This window comes from Microtus pennsylvanicus, chromosome 1 (assembly GCF_037038515.1).
Source record: "Microtus pennsylvanicus isolate mMicPen1 chromosome 1, mMicPen1.hap1, whole genome shotgun sequence".
NCBI lineage: Eukaryota > Metazoa > Chordata > Mammalia > Rodentia > Cricetidae > Microtus > Microtus pennsylvanicus.
This window is the reverse complement of record NC_134579.1, coordinates 158,892,732-158,914,820: the sequence shown is the minus strand read 5'-3', so window position 1 is coordinate 158,914,820 and position 22,089 is coordinate 158,892,732. Positions and strand designations below refer to the sequence as shown.

Below are 22,089 nucleotides of genomic sequence, written 5' to 3'. Positions count from 1 at the left end.
TAAGGAAACAGTAAAAAACAAAAACTTTGATCTCAAAAAGAGAAAGTGATTTGAGGGAATTAACTGACAATAAGTTTAACTAGGAAATAATTTCATTGCATCTCAATTGTTCACAATCCCCTAATGTTGCAGGATAAAAGCTATTCAGAAACCAAATGATTGAAGGGAAAAATAAATTTTCAAAACCCAGTCACAAGAAAGAAGCAATAACCACAATAAATTATCTATAAGAAAAATAAAGCTGGAGTTAGCTCCTACTTCATTGACTACTGTTTAATTTAGCCTTTGACATTCCTAACTAAGGTGCTTTTACTTGTATAGAGTTAGGATCCAGATTCGTGGCTGCCATTGTTGAATCTGGGCTTTCAATTATTTTTTGTTCTCAATGACTCTTAAAGTCTGAATGCTGCCATAGCTAATTAGCACTTTCAGCAGAAACCAAAGGTGCACAACAGGTTATCACAATGGGAGGTAAGAGTGCCAGGAGGAAGGTGGAAAACACTTGCAGCTGCCAGGAGGAAACTAAAAAAGAACTAAAGACCAAAAGACCATAAAATGGTTAGAATCAAAAACTGATGAAGAAACTACAGATGACTTCATGAACTTTTTTCTTTTCAGGAAAAATCTTATATCTCATGATATTTTGTATATCTTGCATATAGTATCTCAAGATACTATTAAAAAGTAATTTTGACATTGGACATATAGGGAGAGGTGAACAGCACTCAGAATCTGCTCGTTAATTTTCAGCAACAACATCATGAGTTAGCTTTATTTAGCATTAACTTCAATATATTACCTATAGGAAATTAGTTTTTTGTGTTTGTTTTTAATAGGCATATTCTGAGGCAATCTAGAAAACCCCAGGGTGTTTCTGTTGTTGTTGTTTTTGGTTGTTTGTGGTCACCCTGACACTCAAAGTTATTCTTTTACATTGTAGATCCTCAAGCACACATTAAAATACATCAATAAACTATGTAGGCACAATCACATTTTTAGTTGTTACAGCCTGGGTTTATCCCGTTTCAGAAAAATAATTTAGCTTGCAACGTACACAGAGTTAATATACCTAAGTCATTGTTGGCCATAACTACCTTCCTGGAAAATATTTTTGATTTTGCTCTTATGACTACAAAACATCAACCAGAACCTTACATGGGATAAACATGTCTGTGTTGCAGAAAGAAGTATGTTTTCAACTGAAAATTCCATCCTAGAGAAGAAAGGGCTGTGTGGTATATTTGCAATAAGTTTTGTAGGAAGAAAAAAGGCATTGCTAATGTGCTGTTCACTTGTATTTTAGTAAAGTAGCCATTCCAGAAAAGCGAATGTTTAAAGGAGAAATTGATACGGTGATTAGAATGCATACTTAAATAAAGAAAACTCTAGCTTTTACATGATTATCAGTATTAATGGGGATCTTGGTTGTTATTGTCTTTCTGCTGATATTTGTACTTTAGTCATTAAATTCTCCACTAACAAAATTCATAAGAAAAGGAGAACAGAAGGGTGGGGGATTGGCATTCAATTCAATCACATGTACCATTTCATTGCTGTCCAGTAAACATTTCAGTGAGAAAGGAAATTGTACCTATTAGCTAATCTCTCAGCTGCATTTCATTACTGACCTTAATTTCTTATTAAGATTTGATGGCACAAAATGTATTGACAACATCTTCATTCTTCCATGAATCAATAAAGCTCACTCTTTCCACCAGTATCCTCCAGTAATGGCAGCATCCTGCCTCCACGCTTTTACCCCTAAAATGTCATACATTTTTCTCAGTAGATTTTTGCTCTATCTTATCTACCTCCAAGACACTCCATATCTGATTCTTGAATGTTGCCATCTCTTTCCTAGATACATTCCCTCTCAGAGTAGGCTTCGTAATAATGTTCTATTTAGTAAAAGTCATGAACAAATCACATATGTCATTTGTTAAACAATGGTTGATTAACACAATCTTTGTAGGACATTCCTAGAATAAACAGGTCATAGTTTAATTGCCTAAATTGTAAACATAGGTTTTTAAAACAACCTAAATATCAACAAAACAAAACAACACTTAAAGCATTTGGCATAGTTGAATAGGAGACTACTAGAATCTCTGATAGAAAACTAAAGTTGGTGAAGATCTTCTCCCAGTCAGTAGGTTGCCTTTGTGTATTAGTGACAGTGTCCTTTGCTTTACAGAAGCTTCTCAGTTTTAGTAGGTCCCATTTATTCAATGTTGCCTTTAATGTCTGTGGTGCTGGGGTTATACATAGGAAGCGATCTCCTGTGCCCATCTGTTGTAGGGTACTTCCCACTTTCTCTTCTATCAGGTTCAGTGTGGTCGGGCTGATATTGAGGTCTTTAATCCATTTGGACTTGAGTTTTGTGCATGGTGATAGATATGGGTCTATTTTCATTCTTCTCCAGGTTGACATTCAGTTGTGCCAGCACCATTTGTTGAACAAAGGTCTGATCTCCAAAATATATAGAGAACTCAAGAAACTAGACTGTAAAATGCTAATTAACCCAATTAAAAAATGGGGCACTGAACTGAACAGAGAATTCTCAACAGAAGAAGTTCAAATGGCCAAAAGACACTTAAGGTCATGCTCAACTTCCTTAGCAATCAGGGAAATGCAAATCAAAACAACTTTGAGATATCATCTTACACCTGTCAGAATGGCTAAAGTCAAAAACACCAAGGATAGCCTTTGCTGGAGAGGCTGTGGAGGAAGGGGTACCCTCATCCATTGCTGGTGGGAATGCAATCTTGTGCAACCACTGTGGAAATCAGTGTTTCGGTTTCTCAGGAAATTCGGGATCAACCTACCCCTGGACCCAGCAATACCACTCTTGGGAATATACCCAAGAGATGCCCTATCATATGACAAAAGCATTTGTTCAACTATGTTCATAGCAGTATTATTTGTAATAGCCAGAACCTGGAAACAACCTAGATGCCCTTCAATGGAAGAATGGATGAAGAAAGTATGGAATATATACACATTAGAGTACTACGCTGCGGTAAAAAACAATGACTTCTCGAATTTTGCATGCAAATGGATGGAAATAGAAAACACTATCCTGAGTGAGGTAAGCCAGACCCAAAAAGATGAACATGGGATGTACTCACTCATAATTGGTTTCTAGCCATAAATAAGGGTCACGGAGACTACAATTGGTGAACCTACAGAAACTAAATAAGAAGGTGAACCCAAGGAAAAACATATAGTTATTCTCTTGGCTATGGGAAGTAGACAAAGTTGCCGGGGAGAAAATTGGGATCTTGGGGGTGGGGTGGGATAGGGGTAAGGGGAGATAGGGAGAGAAAAGTTAGAAGGGAAGGAGGCGGGGACTTGGGGAAACAGGAGGATTGGGATAAAGTAAGGTTGGACAGGGGATCACAGAACCGCAATTCTTAGTTAAGGGAGCCACTTTAGGGTTGGCAAGAGACTTGACCCTAGAGTGGCTCCCAGGAACCCATGGTGATGTCCCCTGTTAGTCCTTTGGGCAGCTGAGGATAGGCAACCTGAAATGACCCTATCCTATAGCAATACTGACGAATATCTTGCATATCACCATAGAACCTTCATCTGGTGATGGATGGATATAGAGACAGAGATCCACACTGGAGCACTGGTCTGAGCTCCCAAGGTCCCAATGAGGAGCGGAAAGAGGGAAAAGATGAGCAAGGAAGTCAGGAGTCAGGACCACGAGGGGCGCACCCACCCACTGAGACAAGTGGGCTGATCTAGTGGGAGCTCACCAAGGCCAGCTGGACTGGGACTGAAAAAGCATGGGATAAAACCGGACTCTCTGAACATGGCGAAAAATGAGGGCTGATGAGAAGCCAAGGACATTGGCACGGGGTTTTGACCCTACTTCATGCTTTGGCTTTGTGGGAGCCTAGCCAGTTTGGTTGTTCACCTTCCTAGACATGGACAGAGGGGGGGAGGACCTTGGACTTTCCACAGGGCAGGGAAACCTGACTGCTCTATGGACTGGAGAGGGAGGGGGAGAGGAGTTTGGGGGAGGGGGAGAAGGGTGGGAGGAGGGGGAGGGAAATGGGAGGCTGGGAGGAAGCACATACTTTTTTTTTTCCTTTTCTCCATAAAAAAAAAAAAAGGAAACTAGAGTTGGAAAGAAACTGAAGCTAAGAGATAATGAACCCAGATGTAGGGACCCACAGATGAGCTTCCCAGACACCAGGAGTTCCAGATCTTGCAGCAGAACCTGGGGAAACAAGGAAGATGTTAGAACTGAATCATGTATGGGGAATTCCACTTTGCTATCAGAAATTGTGGAGTCAGCGAAGGGGCAGAAGCTGACACAGAACAGGGAGCAGAGGAATGGGGAGTCCCACAACAGTGAACAGAAGGTTTAGACCTGGATATAGGAACAGAGCTGAACCAGGGTAAGGTGAGACACAGGCCCCACAACACTTGATAAAGAGCTGTGGAAGCAGCAGGGAGGAGGTTGGAGTTGGCTCAAGGTAAGGTACTTATGTAGAGTTCCACAGTCCTGGAAGGCTATTGAAGAAAGAACAGGGCTAGGCTGACCAGAGTAGGACTTCTGAGCAGAAAGCCACAATAGAAATCAAAGGAAGAGGTGTCACAATTGGGGATGTTAACAATAAGAAAGTGACTGGGGCTGGGCAGTGGTGGTGCACCACTTTAATCCCCCCATTCAAGAGGCAAAGGCAGGCAGATCTCTGAGACCAGTCTGGTCTACAAGAGCTAGCTCCAGGATAGAATCTAAAGCTATAGTGAAGCCCTGTTTTGAAAAACAATAAATAAATAAATAAATAAATAAATAAATAAATAAATGAAAGAAAGAAAGAAAAAGAAAAAAGAGAGTAACTAGGGTTCGGCCATGGTGGCATATGCCTTTAATCCTAGCACTCAGGAGGCAGAGCCAGGCAGATCTCTGTGAGCTTGAGGCCAGACTGGTCTACAAGAGCTAGTTCCAAGGCAGGCACCAAAGCTACACAGAGAAATCTGTCTGGAAACACCCATCCTGCCCCTTCCCCCAAAAAGAAAATGACTGGGGCTGTCCACAGAAGTTGACTCTCAAAAGATAAGGAATAGGACCCCAGGTCCTGAGAAAAATGACTTTTCTACCCTAATACAATCTCCCTTTAGCATAGCAAATGCTCCTACTTAAAGAATAGTTAGTTAAAGGGACTGGGAGGAGAGGCGGGAGTGAGAATTTGGATTGCCATTTTTTTTAAGTAATAAAAAAGTAGTAGTAGTAGTAGTAGAAGAAGAAGAAGAAGAAGAAGAAGAAGAAGAAGAAGAAGAAGAAGAAGAAGAAGAAGAAGAAGAAGAAGAAGAAGAAGAAAAAGAAGAAGACAGACTAAGACTAAGCAAACCTTGATGGGCATGCTAGTAATCACAAGCCCTCATTGGCCTCTGTATCAGCTCTTGTCTCCTGGTTCCTGCCGTGTTTGTGTTCCTGTTCTGACTTCCTGCCATGATGAATGGTGATGTGGAAGTGTAAGCCAAATAAACCCATTTTCTCCCACCCCACCCCAAATTAATAGTTAATGAATTTAAAAAGAAAGAAAGAAAATGAAAATGGAAGGAAAGAAGTGAGGAAAGAAGAAAGAAAATCTGTCTCAAACAAATTATTTGGGTGGTGGATATAGACAAAGAAATACCCACACCAAAGTCAAAGAATATTTTTAACAAAGCCATAGAAAGATATGCCCCATACATGGAGAAAAAGATGTTCACTCAGGCTACATAATAACAAATAGACAGTACTCAAAAGGAAACTCCCAATGACATATTATGTCTAAAGCACCAAAATTATAAAAGAAAGAACATTGAAACTTCAAGAGAACAGGATAGAGCCATTTGTGAATTCAAGTACATAAAAATATGAAAATTATAAGGCCAAGAATTACTTGGGAAAAGGTATTCTGAGTTCTGAAGGACCACAAGTGCTATCCCATAATTATACCAAGCAAAATATCTACTGGAATTAATAGAAAAAATAAAAACATTTCATGATACAAACAGGCTAATTTTTGAGATTTATAACCTCAAAAGTTGATCAAATAAGGATATCAAAGGAAATATACCAGTAATCAGAAAGGATCAAAACAATTCCTGGAAAATTAATACTATGAGGTCTAAGAAAATACAAGAGATACAAAGAAATGACAAAGATTAATAGACGTCATTCACAAATGACCCTGACATTAATAGTCTCAATTCTTCAACAAAACAGCGTGAAATCAAACAGAAAACAGGATCCATTAATGATTGCTTCCATGAAACACACCTTCCTCTTAAAGAATGATACCAACTTCAGATAGAGAAAGCTATTTCAAGTAAATAAAAATAGGAAAGGAGCAGATGTATTTATTCTAATATATGCTAAATATTTGATAACTAATATTGAATAACACTATAGTCCAAAATTAAAATATTGAAAAATTTGATCATAGTAGAAAATTTAAGAAAAATGCCAAGAATATACCTGGGCATTTGTTTTTATGTATATATATAAATATATATATTTATAAGGCTTTAAAAATTAAAGTAATAGAATTTTTTAAACTCATTACTAATTTCACTTAAAAATTTTAATATCATCTTTTGGTTTCCTATTTTTTTAAATTTATTTTTGAGCACTTTGAATGCGAACAAAGCTTCTGTATCACTTCTACACTTAACACCTCAACTACCCCTTGCTTCCTTCCAATTCATAACTTTCTCTTTAATTATTAGTCACTCTATCTCTTTCTCCCCCCCAACCCCCCCACACACATAGGGAACATACAAAAACAAACAAACAACTACAACAGCAAAAAAATCTAAGTTTATTTAGCTTTGTTATATGTACATGTATTCAGAGCTAACAACTTGGGAATCAACAACCTATGTGGGCAAATATACCTGAAGAAACGACACTCCCATTTTGGGCAACCATTGACTACATGTTCTTAATCTAAAGATGAAACTCTATGAAATTTCCCCTGTCAACTGTTATTGCCATTATTTGGAGTTCATTTAGACAACCATACTGCTGACTCTTAAAGAGTACAGTTTTCAGGTCATGTCTAGAGAATACTATCCATCATCTGGCATCTAGTCCTCTAGTTAGTAATATTTTTACTACCTCTTCTTTGATCTTTTCCCTGATCTTCATGTATATTAGTTATATCATTAAATAGATTCTCACTTATCTTACTGAGAAAAGGACAAATAAAAATATTAGAGTTAAATAGCTGGGATAGGAAAGCAAGAAAAGAAAGGGAGAATTGTGATGCAAACATAATCTTTGAAATGCAACAAAAATATATATTGTGGAAATTTATGCTGCCTTTGAACAAGTAGTTTGAGTGAGTGAACAGGTGTAAGGAAATTAAATTTGAATGAGTTCCTGTCATCTCACATATTAAACATTTAAGGAGTAAATATTGTATATACACAGTCTATATTCCTTAAATTATTATGATTTTATTATCTTTTCAATATGTGTGTAAAGCTACTTAGAAATTGTATGCAGATTGTAAGGATAAAATTATTTTCTTGGGAAAGATTCAGTTTCTGGATTTCTGAAGCTAAATGCTATTCAACTCTCTGAGAAGAAGTACATACTCGATAATCCTTCTCTCATAATAGAAAGGGAAGGATCAGAGGGGAAAGACAGCAATTCTAGAAACATGATTTTGTTGATAGTACAGGAAAAGCTGCAAACCTAATTAGGTTGATGTCTTGGTCACATCTCTCTTTTATATCCTGAACTCTTCCATTGTCATTTGTTGTTTTTCTTTTTCTCAGATAAGTCTGTGTCTAATACATGAAAAAAAATGCTTATCAGCCTAAGAAGTAAACTGGACACTGCAATATACAATCTTCCAGATTACTAAAGGGAACAGGCTAAGTTAGGGGAACACACATTAAATTCCTTGAACTATAGGGAAAAGTTTTCCAGAAAGCAAATGCTTTCAAAAGAAGTCTACAGAACTCCAAAACTGTCATTTGTATACTAGGATTTATAGTGAGGAAGCAGAGTAAATGTACAGTTGCATGTAAGGGAAAGCAATCTTTTGATGAACAAAAATCAGTTCTTACACAAAGCAAAACAGTGGGAAGTACTCAACATATTTCAATAGGAGATAAAGCATTGAATTAAAGAACACATAGGGAAAGCAGCTCTTTCCCATACAAGCTTATATAAAGTATCATAAATGAAAACAGAAGCCCAAAATTGAAAATAGAAACAAAGACTTTCAAGAATAATTTCACTTTAACTGTGATGTCCAATGTAGTCTGGGAAAGCACAGTAGGAAGTTGAAAAGTGAGGAGACCTGAGTTTGAGGTGGCAGATTTAGATCAATTAATCTCTAGGCTTGTAATATCATTCCTCCTATTTCAAATATTAAAGACATAGGCACTGAAAAATATTTAATGCTTTCTAAAATGAATTTATTTCCTAGTGTAAATGTGTATTTTATTCCACATGGTAAAAACAATAATATTATTGGTTAAAAAACTGTCGTAGGCCTGCTCAGGGCAGAATAGAGGTAGGTAGGGGAAACTAAACTGAATGCTGGGAGAAAGAAGGCAGAGTTAGGAAAAGTTATATAGCCCTGTTGAAGACAGATGCTGAAACTTTACCCAGTAAGTCATAGCCATGCAGTGATAGACAGATTAATAGAAATGGGCTCAATTAAGATGTAAAAGTTAGCCAATAAGAAAGTATAGCTAAGGGGCCAAGCAGAGATTTAATGAAGGCAGTTTCTGGGTGATTATTTCAGGACTGAGAAGCTGGGAACAAACAAGTAGCCTCTGACAACAAATTGGCACTCCAATGTGTGCTAGCTAAATCCACTCAAAACCTGAGAGGGCTTGGAAAGGAATTCTAGACACACACACACACACACACACACACACACACACACACACACACACACACAAGTTTAGCCACATTATTTGTTTTTTAATATGGTCTCTGCTTGTTGGCAGCATGCCACTTCTCCCTTAAAAGAGGTTTTCCTGATTCAGCGATAGCAGGAAAAAAGCCATGATGCCAGTACAAACTCTGGCTCTTTCAGGAGGCTTTGCATTTAAATGGGGTTTGTGGGCAGCATGCTGCAAGTTGCTTGGTGGCAGCATGAGCCAACTGGTTACCAGAGTTGAGATGGTGAGGATGGTCCCCATACAGCAATCTCAGAGTCAGTGAACAGACTTCCACTCTGTTGGACTGGACAGAGGTAGCAGACAGGACCATATTTGCCCTAGAAATGCCACAGCCCAGGTTTATATGGAATGCTTAGCATTTTAAGAAGCAGTCCTGGTCAGAAAAGGATTAAATATACACAATAAAACAAATTCAAATGAAAAAGACTTCTAAGTAGGTCACAGTGTTGGATAAATGAATGTAGGCTTAGGAGAGAGAAGAAAAAAAAACAGAGAGTTATAAAACAAAGTAAATTATTTAAAGAAAAAGGTCTCTTTTAAAGAGCCAGAATACAGATAGTCATAAATTAAAGGTGAGTAAAAAAATTAGCCACATAAAGATGGAAAATTCAGAGTCTAAATTATGTATACTATTGTGTTTTCTTTAAATTTTTTGACTGAAAATGAAGTACAGAGAGACATTTTATTGTACAGACTGTTAAACTAAACCAACATAATTACTCTAAAGATATCTTGATTTCAAAATTTGGGCCTAAGAATTTGTTGCTTTGGAAAAGAGATTCCTCTTTTGATTCCACAGAGAATGAGAACCTATGTAATCCTTCCAGACTAATGTGGTATTATGGAACAAGACCCCCTGAGAGATCATCATGAACACGCCTCAAAAATTACTTTACCCAACAAAAAGCAGAAAGCAGTTTGGAGACAACTACATCCAAATTCTCAAATATTGTTTATATATGTTTGTTTATGTTTAAAGGGAGATTTGCATTGGTATGAATGTTGGTTTATTGATAAAAATTTAAGGCCAACTTTATTATATGTATTTCTGCTCTTGATTAAGTATTATGTTTGTACAGCTATTTTAAAATATAATGTATATTTAGTATAGGTTAATAGATAATCTTCTATAATAGTCAAGCTTCTAGTCATGTTAATTAGGTTTTCTAGATATACAGAGATAATATTTCAGAGACAATATTTCAGAGACCTTCAGAATATGGCATTTAAAATGTTTTAAGAGCTTAAGACTTTTTATGACAGTAAGACACATCTGTTCCTGGGAGACCAATTACTTCAAGAGGAAGTGGGCAACTTAGAGCTTCTTATTCTGTTTGTTAGCCATTTGGGCAAGAAACTGCTCCTGTCTGGACTGCTTGATGGTATGCTGTATGAACTGGATATGCAGGACCCACAGAGAAATGCCTGCTAAAGTTGATAATGGTGAGATGTCTTTCAGGGTTCCTCATTCATTAAATAGTCTGCCAGACAATCTGCAGGATACAGAATAAAGTGATTTATAAACTTCTAATATAGGTGAAACTGTCTTTGAAATGTCCTACTTCATGGAAAATTTTGCAGCATACTATAAGCCTGTAGGCTAAAAATGGGTGCCACAATGATACAGAAGAACTCTGGATGACAATCTGGGCAGTAAGATGTCTCTGTGAAATCTAGAGTTTTAGAAGTTGCTTACAATGTACTTCCTATTTACTTAGGTAATATTATATCCTTCTGGAGTCTTTGATGGAGTGGAAGAATAAATAACTTTAGTTTTCCTTGGTGATGATAAAAGATAAAATAGATATTAATATTGTAACTATAATTCTTATTTAATACCTGTTTTGTTGTATGTAATTTTACTGTGTTAAAATTAAAACCTTCCTTTCTATCTAAACAGACAGGGGGAGGTGATGTGAGATTCCCCTCTGTATACTGTGAATACCATTGGCTAATAAACTGTCTTGGCCTGTGCAGGGCAGAATAGAGGTGGGTGAGGATTATAGAAATGGATTAAATTAAGATGTAAGAGTTAGCCAATATGAAGCTATAACTAACTGCCCAAGCAGTAATTTAATTAATACAAATTCTGTGTGGTTTTTTTCAGGAATGAGACCTCCTACAACAGGTCTAACACCTGTTACTGAGGGGAGAGTCTAAAAATAATTTCAAGCATCACAGTTTTGATTTTCAGTTCAAAAGAGAAAACTGTGATGATACCCAATACTATTTGATTTGCCTAGGGAGATATGAGCTTTTTACCCAAAGAGGATTAAAGAGAACTGAGCTCTGTCAGGCATGTACAGAAATTGGAAGCTCAAAACATTGAAGAAATGGTGCCCAAGTACTCTCCTCTATAAAGGAGAAAACGGAAGTATTAAGGATGTATAATAAAGACAACACTGTTCTAGAGTATAGGAGATACATAATGACAACCATTGTTTTAGGTAAATTGCTCTCAGTCAAGGTGAAATTTTGTTGCTAGTTATAAGTTTTTGCCCTTTTCCATAGTAGATTACTAAAAACATACAAATCTCATTTTGTAGTATTAGTAGTTTATGGTAGCCAGATAATTTGAAAGAATTCTTACTACTCCACTTTGCAGATAAGTAGCCATGATCAATGTATAAAATATATATTTTCTAGGCATTCTATATATTATTTTCCTCACCTATAAAACTGTAAACAATTGTATCTACTTTAAAAGATTATCATGAAAATTTGGGGCTGACGAGGTGGTTCAGTGGTTAAGAACATTTACTGATCTTTCAAAAGACCTAAAATCAGTTCCCATCAACCATATGGTCACTCAAAACCATCTGAAACTACAATTCCTTGAGACGGAACTTCCCTTTTCTGCACTTAATGGTCATCAGGTATGGACATGGTGCATAGATATACATAAAGCCAAAATACTCTAAAACAGAACATATATAAATAGTAGAGCAGAAAAAAGAAAAAAAGTAAATTGCATGGTATAGTGGTACATGATCTTTTTTTAAAAGAAGATTATTCTGAAAGCTAAAATTTATGGCAAATGCTTTGATCTATACCTGGCACTGAGAAAGCATGCTATAAATGTCTGCTGTTGCAGATTATAATTGACCATATGCACATATAACATTCACATGAAGTTGCTACACGAGTCATTGTGCCAATCCTAGTCTTCATGGCCATCTTAAAATCATCTGAAATCTTTTTATGTGTTAGGGACTTCCCTGTTCTCACTTCTTGTTGAATTCTTCTTGAACTTTGGGCTTCAGCTGCTCTACGTAGTGTTTTTGTCAACTTGGCACAAAACTAGACATGTCTAGAAAGTGAAAATCTTAATTAAGAAAATTTTTCCTTAAGATTGGCATGAAGGCAAGCCTGTAGAGATTTTTCTTGATTAAACTTTGATGTAAAAAGTCTTCTCTTCTCTAGGGTCACTAATTATAGGCTCAATGTCCTATGTTTATGGCTAGAAACCAAATATGAGTGAGTACATCCCATGCTCCTCTTTTTGGGTCTGGCTTACCTCACTCAGGATAGTGTTTTCTATTTCCATCCATTTGCATGCAAAATTCAAGAAGCCCTTGTTTTTTACTGCTGAGTAGTACTCTAATATGTATATATTCCATACTTTCTTCATCCATTCTTCCTTAGATAAGCTAAATAAGGAGAACCCAAAGAAAAACATATAGGCATCCTCCTGAATATTAACCTTCATCAGGCGATGAAAGGAGACAGAAACAGAGACCCACATTGGAGCACCGGATAGAAATCTCAAGGTCCAAATCAGGAGCAGAACTAGAGAGAGCATGAGCAAGGAACTCAGGACCGCAAGGGGTGCACCCACACAATGAGACAATGGGGATGTTCTATTGGGAACTCACCAAGGCTAGCTGGCCTGGGTCTGAAAAAGTCTGGGATAAAACCGGACTTGCTGAACATAGTGGACAATGAGGACTACTGAGAACTCAAGAACAATGGCAATGGGTTTCTGATCCTACTGCACGTACTGGCTTTGTAGGAGCCTAGGCAGTTTGAATGCTCACCTTACTAGACCTGGATGGAGGTGGGTGGTCCTTGGACTTCCCACAGGGCAGAGAACCCTGATTGCTCTTCAGGCTGAGGAGGGAGGGGAACTTGATTGGGGGAGGGGGAGGGAAATGGGAGGCGGTGGCGGGGAAGAGACAGAAATCTTTAATAAATAAATAAATTTAATAAAAAAAAAGTCTTCTCTTCTATGGGTGGTGCCAGACTGAATGGGGGACGCAAGCAAGCTGAGCAAGCCACAACAAGCAAGCCAATAAACAGCAATTTCCCATAGTTTCTCCTTCATTGATTGCCTGAAGATTTTTGCCCTGCTTGAGTATCTGCTCCAACTTCCCTCCAGGAATAGACTGTTACCTGGAATTGTAAAATAAAATAAAACCTTTCCTCCACAAGTTGTTTTTGGTTATGGAACTCATCAGTAGAAATGGAACTCTAACTAAGATTCTAGAATTTATAGATTAAAATATATTTGTCCCTTTCCTTTCATTACTTCAAACCCTCTTCTATACACATCTCTACTCTATTTAAAATATTTGGCCTTTTTTGGACTAATTGTTATACTGCATATATATATATGTATGTATTTATGTATATATTCTTAAATATTACCTGTTCCATCTGTATAATGTTACTTGAATATAATATATGTTTTCAGGGTTAACTATTTGACACTGGAAAACCAATTGGTTTGTTCTTCCCTGAGGGAAGAATACATATTGTTGAGACATTATGGTGTAGCTACTAATGTTCTAGGAAACATAATCTGACATCAAACTGTCTGATCCTCTGGCTCTTAACTGTCTTACTGCCTCCTCTTCTATAGTGTTCCCTGAACTTTAGTTTCAGGACTGTTTTAGATGTATCTGATCAGTATAACACTAAAGTGCAGTCGTAATACATATATACCTTGGAAGAAACCAACAGATATCTAATTACACCATAAACCATTTTAAGAAGAGGAAAACAATGCCTAGTACTGGAATCCTGTCTAAGTATTCTATGCTAGTATAGTATCCTCCATAATTATTGGAGGATGATTGACAACCTCTAATTCACTTAAACAATATAATATAATCTATAATAAAAATCTATAACTGCCAATCTTTTAATGAGTCTTAATGTGACATTTTTCTACCCATAGCCTCAGAATAAACCTGTAATTAAAGCATCAAAGATTCAACTTTTTCATTTTCATAATACAGGCGATGTATGTCCATGTATGAAGTTTCCTGTGTACATCATTGTAATTACAGATGTGTATAAGCTCTAAATACATTCTATTAGTCAAATATAGCTTTCAGTACAAAATTGTTAGCCCCTTTATTTCTATATAGCTTTCATGGTATCCAAAATACAATTCAAGCTGCTGAAGACAGGAAGTAATTAATAGTCCAATCAGATATCACACCTATGAATTACATGTCAAGATATTGTAATGGTTCAATATAGACATGATAAATAATCACTGCAAATTTATTCCATTTTTTATTATATATTCTTAATGGCTAGAGTACTACTCAAAACATCAATAGTAAAACAAACAAATAAACAACAAAAAAATTAGGGATAAGGAGATAGGATTATTTTTTTTTCCTTTTAGGACATGATAGGATCTTTTAAGAACTAGCATATTGGAATACTCAAAAATTTAAAAAAAGGCATCATACATGTTTGATAGATAATTACATTAGTTTTAAGGAATGCTGAACCTGCTGGTGATTGTCCAGAACCACTGCAAATCACTACTATCTGTGGAAATCTTATAAATAAAATAGCCAAGACTAAAATAGACTTTATTTCAAATTATTCAAGTTTGCTTTCAGCATTGTACTGTTAATATCTTTTGGCTTATAGCTGACTCTGATATAATTCTCAATTATCTTGCCTTGATAAAGCAAACCTGCAATCTCAACTATAGGGGAGTCTGAGCTGATCACAAAGTCAAAGACAGACTGAGCAATAGCTGCAGATCTAGGCTAGCTGTAGCACTTAACAAGACCCTGTCTTAAAATAAGCTAGCCTACTTGTATAGGATATCCAATAACCTAAGTTCAACCCCTAGTACAACAAGACAAACAAAAGCTGCAATCAAATATTACTTGCATATTATCAAATACAAAGTTGTTTATGATTGAGAAAAATCTATATAAATTTGTTTTTTTAATAGTCCTAAGTCATTAAGAAACATTAAAAAAATGTGATATGACTACTTCCATTTCCTAGACAAATTAAGTAGCCTGAATATTTAAAAATATTTAACTCTGATCATTAAAAGGTAATATTTTTATAATTTTAATTTAATTATCATTTGTTAGTTTTATGAATATTGATAAATATTAATTGTGTTATATAAATGGCACTGTGGCAGAAAGAAACCAAAAAAAACATATAAAGTTTGATTATTGCTATTGTGTAATTTTACAATAAAGGCACATAGAGAAATGCACAAATTAAAAATCCCTTTGTAATACCTGGTAAATGGGATGAGAGAAAATGTGAGTGTAAGACACCCTGTTTCCCACCCCAGCACCCATCTAAGCAGAATGACTACAGTCCTTCCTGGGATGGACACCTCAGAGATGAGGCTAGAAAGATGAGTTGATATTGAAATATAAGGAGAAAATAAAAAACTGAGTAAAGGTTTGTTGTTATAAAATAAAGGTTACATTTGGTAGTTTGTTTGGGAGGATAAAAGGCCCAGATTACAGAAAGTTACAGATGATCTTTACTCTGTAAGACTTGTGGAACACATGTTGTAAAATAGAGAGACAGAGTCAAGTTCTGTTTTTCAATAATATTTTGGAAGATGATGCACATGTAAAACAAACCTTTTTTTTTAAATTCGGAATTGTGTATAAGTGAAAATGCAAAAATGTCACAATTGGAGAAGAACATTTGCAAGAGAGAGAGAGAGAGAGAGAGAGAGAGAGCAATGTTTAAGCAATCACAATAGAAGGGTACCTGGCTATCTCAGTTCAATCAGAACACAGATTCCTGATGAGGAAATGAAGATAGAGTGGGAAGAGTTAAGACTGTAAAAGACTTGACTGTCAAGGATGAACTATTTATGATCAGTGTGAATTATTTAAAATTTTGTATAATATGAAATCAGAAAAATAGTAATATTGCATAGGTACAATAAAAACCCCAGGAGAATAGGCTGGCTCTCAGCAGAAGAGTACATATCTGCTGAAACAAGTCATGACATCTTGGACAAATGGTTTGAGGAACAATAAGTCAAATATGTTATTGTCTGTTTTAAAGTTTTGGCTGAAGAATTATTCTTGTTTTGTGCACATAGAGATTTATGCTTGAAAAGAAACAGGGGAAGACTAATATTAGGTTGAAGAGGGTCTTAAGGTTTTAGATAAGATAAAGAAGAGTTTGAAATCCTCAGCTAGAGAACAAAAAAACCTCACCACACCAAGGCTGTTAGGTCATTGTTGCCAGCATTGCTTCACTATTAAAAACTTTTAATCCAAACTATTCTATTTTGAATGCCTCCAGTTTTGACATCCATTCTTGCTACTAAGATCAAAAATATGATTTTTCCTGGCCTGATTTGTCACTGTACTCAAATTTAGAGATTATGGATGCTAAGTATTTAGAGGGGTTTTCTGAGATGCTAGCTTTGTTTCCTCTGGTCAAGAGAAACAGAAAAGGCACTAGTTAACTATCTTGACAATAGAAAATACTGACTAAATAATCTAAAAGCTACTGCTTATACTACAAATAAGATTCTTCTTTGTAAATGTCATAAATGATCATTACTAGCAATCTAATTAAAACATGTAATTATTTTATTGGTAAAATATCTAATTTATCAACATTGGTTTAATTATGGTAGCAGTGAAACATTTCTGGTTTTTAAAATTACTTTCTATTTTATTGCATAAAGAAAATTAGTAAGATGAGAGCTATTAGTCGAGCTGGAAACAATGAAATTGAAAACAAGAAAGAAATGTAATTTTTATAGAAAATATTGAAAAATAATTTCTATGTACTGTGAAATACAATTTTAGTAAAAGAATTTACATTTGGCTATTCATTTAATTATTTACTTCTACATGTCTAAAAGGTTTTCAAATCTGGATGTTGGCAATTTATTGATAGTAGTAAATTGTGTATAACTGTAAAGATTTCCAATAACACGTAAAGCTGTTTTTCAATACAGATACCTCAAATATTCATATGACTTATATCACTGAAGATTAACAAAATAAAATGTGGACTGTATAAACATTGAGTTTTCTGTTTTACAGTAATTGCTAAATGACTATAATACAGTGCATTCTGCTCATTAGTATTCCTATTAAAATGTTATTTTCTATCTACACCCATCTAAAATAATCGAGAAACAAAAACTTACCAAAATTGTGGTAACAATCAAAGAACGATTAGACAGGGAGTCTGTGATGTTCGCTGGCTTCCCTTTCTGACTTTCTGTCATATTCAGGCCACTGGCTGGGTCCCACGTTCCAATCTATAAAACAGCAAATGTACTTTGTGAATTGTCCATCAGGCACCTGAGAGAGGGTGCTGGAAGGGAAAGTTAGGACTGCCAACACTTACTATTCACCTCTGCAGCATTATGTTCTGTCATTAAAGTATAGGCTGCTTGTTTTAAGCATGATTCACTGTTCTGTGAAATGTGTCTAGTGAAGTGTGACATTAAAGAAGAAAATAATTCACCATACTGCCACTATCAGTGTGGGAGCTTCATTTTCCATTAAAATTTTATTCTCCAAGATAAACCACATTTGATCATATGTTGGTAGCTACTAGAAACTGATGGATAGGGTATGTCTTTTAGTGTAATGGCCCTATTTCATTCTCTCATTATAAAGAGAGTATTCCACATCACAGACAAAGCTAAAAGACAGGGAAAAACCTGGAGATTGAGGATGATTAATAAGTATAGACAGGCTTATGGGAAGGATTGACTACCTTTCTGTCTAACCGCAGATTGAGTAAATCTATATCAAGATATCTTTGGGGCTTTTAAAATAATCTTTTGTTGTATTAAACTAATTCTGGAAAGGAGACTCTAGTACAATATCATCTAGATAACCTACCCCACTGCTTCCTTGTGTCCTCTATTTTAATAGATTTTACTGAACCAATGTCTTCCTATAGGTGAGGCTTTATTTCATACTATTTGTCTATAGACATTTTTTTCTTTTTTTTTATTGATAAAAGAATAAAGAAAAAAAACAAATTTCCACCTCCTTCCAGCCTCCCCTTTCCCTCCCCCTCCTCCCACTCTTCTCCCCCTCCTCCCACTCTTCTCCCCCTCCTCCCACCCCTCTCCCCTTCCCCCCACTCCTCTCCCCCTCCCTCTCCAGTCCAAAGAGCAGTCAGGGTTCCCTGCCCTGTGGTAAGTCCTAGGTCCTCCCCCCTCCGTCCATATCTAGGAAGGTGAACATCCAAACTGGCTAGGCTCCCACCAAGCCAGCAGATTGCGTAGGATCAAAACTGCGTGCCATTGTCCTTGGCGCCTCATCAGCCCTCATTGTTCGTCATGATCAGAGAGTTCAGTTTTATCCCATGCTTTTTTTGGTAATAGTCCAGCTGGCCTTGGTGAGCTCCCAGTCAGTAGATCATCTCCACTGTCTCAGTGGGTGGGTGCACCCCTCGTGGTCCCGACTTCTTTGCTCATGTTCTCCCTCCTTCTGCTCCTCATTGGGACCTTGGGAGCTCAGTCCAGTGCTCCAGTGTGGGTCTCTGTTAGTTCCTTGGGCAGCTGAGGATAGGGAACCTGAAATGACCCCATCCTAGCCCAATACTGACGAATATCTTGCATATCATCTTAGAACTTTCATCTGGCGATGGATGGAGATAGAGACAGAGACCCACACTGTCTATAGACATTTTATGTGACTCAATTACAATGAGTAGGATGACAAAGTCAGTCTCTAGGAAAGGAAATACAGACACAAGACCTCACAGAAGGCACAGGTTGGGTGTTTAGTAGTAACTACATTACATCATGGCCCCACAAGTGTTAATCATCAGTGAAACAGAACATAAGAAGAACTGTGTATAAAGTAATTCTCTATTGCTACGCTTCTACACCTGAGGGTTATCAGTAATGAAACTTGTCTTCATATTCCCCTAGCTAATTATTTTAGTTATTTACATCAAAGGACAGCAGCAAATTTTCTATAAAAACCAACCTCTGTACATAAACAAAATTATGTTGAAGGTAACATTGATTTAGCAGATATTATTCTTGATGTTACATAAATAGTCTATTAAAGATCTTGTACTTGTAACTTGATTAAGATCCCTTTATTTTTCTTGCATTTTATTGTAGACACAAATTTATTATGATTTTATTATTAAATTTTAAACCTCTACTTTTATTTTAATGGAATAAAAATTGGAAAAGTATGACTATTTTCTGTTAAATGAAGGAATGGTATATACAGCATTCAGATAGGTTTATGTAAACATGAATTCCATTATAATGTTTGAACACTGTAATTAAAAATATAAACGATTTATATAATTATATAATTTTGCACATATCTTAAACAGATATTTACCATTATCTCATGATTAATTAATATTTTATTTTATCAATATCTATATAATCACATTAAATATTTTTATGTCAATAAATGAAAAATTTAAAGAATTCATCAAGAGAAAGGAGACCCCAAATTGCTTCTTTTTTATTTTTATAATAAATTACTTTCTGACAATTATTTACTATGTAAGATCATGGATTATGACCACTATGAGGTCATAAAAGCAGAGGCTGTTCCAGGTGTCTGGGTGCAGTATAGAAAAAGAGTATAAATTTAAAATGACTGCTGATTTACTGAAGTCATTCAAACATAAAAATATTTTTTATATTTTTATTTTATTATTATTATTATTTTAATTTATTTAATTCTTAAAGATTTCTGCCTCCTCCCCGCCACTGCCTCCCTTTTCCCTCCCCCTCCCCCAGACTGAAATCTCAAGATCCAAATCAGGAGCAGAAGGAGAGAGAGCACGAGCAAGGTACTCAAGACCCGAGGGGTGCACCCACATACTGAGACAATGGGGATGTTCTATCGGGAACTCACCAAGGCCAACTGGCCTGGGTCTGAAAAAGCATGGGATAAAACCGGACTTGCTGAACATAGTGGACAATGAGGACTACTGAGAACTCAAGAACAATGGCAATGGGTTTTTGATCCTACTGCACGTACTGGCTTTGGGGGAGCCTAGGCAGTTTGGATGCTCACCTTACTAGACCTGAATGGAGGTGGGTGGTCCTTGGACTTCCCACAGGTCAGGGCACCCTGATTGCTCTTTGGGCTGATGAGGGAGGGGGACTTGATCGGGGGAGGGGGAGGGAAATGGGAAACATAAAAATCTTTAAAAGTTCTTCATACACTAAACAAGAAGTGTCTCTCAATGGTATCTCTTAGTGACTGCCACTTTTCTATCTGTGGTTTATAACCAATATTTGTCAATTTTTCTTTTTAAATATTTTTTTTTCATTTCCATCATTGATGGAAATAGCCAGATCTTAAATGCTGCAATTCTATTAAACAATGTATTAATGGTCATGATTTTCCCCACCATTTCCTACCTAACATTACCCTCAAAGTTATTGATGAAAAGCATCCTTTAATTCAGGTAATGCACAGAACAGTAATAAAAAAACAATTTTTCTGGACTGAAGTGATTGTTCGGTAGATAGTCACACCTACCTCTGTGCAGAGGAACTTAGTTCAATTTTCATGCAGTTCACAACCACCTGTAACCCTAACTCAATGGGATCTCATAATGTCTTCTGACCTCTGAATACATGTGTACACCCATGTCCCCAGACACACACCCATAAACATAATTTTAAGAAAATTAATCTTATCAGAAGAAAAGATTAGAAACTTTATTTCTAAAGTGAACAGTACCTAATATCAGACCAGATAAACACAAAATAAAAACAGAAAATTGCAAACATATTTCCTTCATAAAATAAATGTAAAAAAAATCTCAATAAAAGAAAGGAATTTATAACTGGGTGTGTTAACCCGTACCTTTACTACCAAAATTGTGCTGGAAGGGTAAATAAGACTTCTGTAAGACAGAATATCTCTACAAAATGAGGTTTAGGAAAGCCAAAACTATAAATGAGGCATGAAATTAAATAAACAATTCTCAAGAAATAAAATAAAAACAACTGAAAACACTTTTAAAAACTTGTTCAATATACTTAGCCATCAAGCAAATGAAAATTAAAACTGTTTTTCTATTTCATCTTTCACCTTTCAAAATTGCTAAGATCAAAAACAAATTATGATAAATGCTAGCATGGGTATTGGGGAAAGAAAACACTTATTCATTGGTATTGTAAATGCAAATTGGTACAGCTACACAGAAATCAGTATGGAGGTTCCTCAAAAAAAAAATCTTAAAACATACCTTCCAGATAATCCAGCTGTACCAAATTTGGGTATATACCAAGGGCTCCACATCCTACTCTAGAGATACCTACTCATCTATGTTTATCACTGTTCTATATTCATCAGTATTCATCACTCACAATAGCAAGGAACAGGAAATAGCTTTTCTGTCCATCAACTGATGGATGAATAATGAGAATGTCATAGATTTACACAGTGGAATACTATCACTTAAAAAAAAGAACTTATGAAATTGAAAGGTAAATGGATGAAGGCAGAAACAATCAGAGTGAGATAACACAGACCCAGAAAGAAAGATGTTATGTTTTCTCTAATTGTGGATATTACCTTTGAATTTTAGATTGTTTCTGGTGCATTTGGGATACACACAGGGTGAATAAATTACCAAGGGACCTTAGAAAGGGTTGTATAAGAGAGGGATGTTAGAATAAACCAAAAATAAAGATATAATGCTAAATAATAATAAAGTAATATAAAATGGTGAACTGGAGAAGAGAAAATTGTAGATTAGAAGGATAACCAACACTGAAGACTTTTTTTTTTTAAAAAAAGACACATAGAAAACTAATACTTTAGTACTTTAGAAGCATTATACACAAACATTCATTCATACATAAATAGATATATACTATGGACTTACCCTATAACTGGACAACAACAACATTGCTTACTAAACAGCAGAAGCTAACAGAAA

The 22,089-nt window shown here is 35.9% G+C and overlaps 1 protein-coding gene across 9 annotated transcripts in view; it reads right to left on the bottom strand.

The window, feature by feature from the left end:
* Grik2 (glutamate ionotropic receptor kainate type subunit 2) overlaps nucleotides 1-22,089 on the bottom strand; it is a 592,264-nt gene that overhangs the window by 215,128 nt on the left and 355,047 nt on the right. For all 9 annotated transcript variants that reach the window (XM_075944195.1, XM_075944164.1, XM_075944134.1 and 6 more), the window contains one exon: nucleotides 17,339-17,452. In XM_075944195.1, coding sequence (XP_075800310.1) covers nucleotides 17,339-17,452 — 114 coding nt within the window. The remainder of the gene's footprint in view (nucleotides 1-17,338; nucleotides 17,453-22,089) is intronic.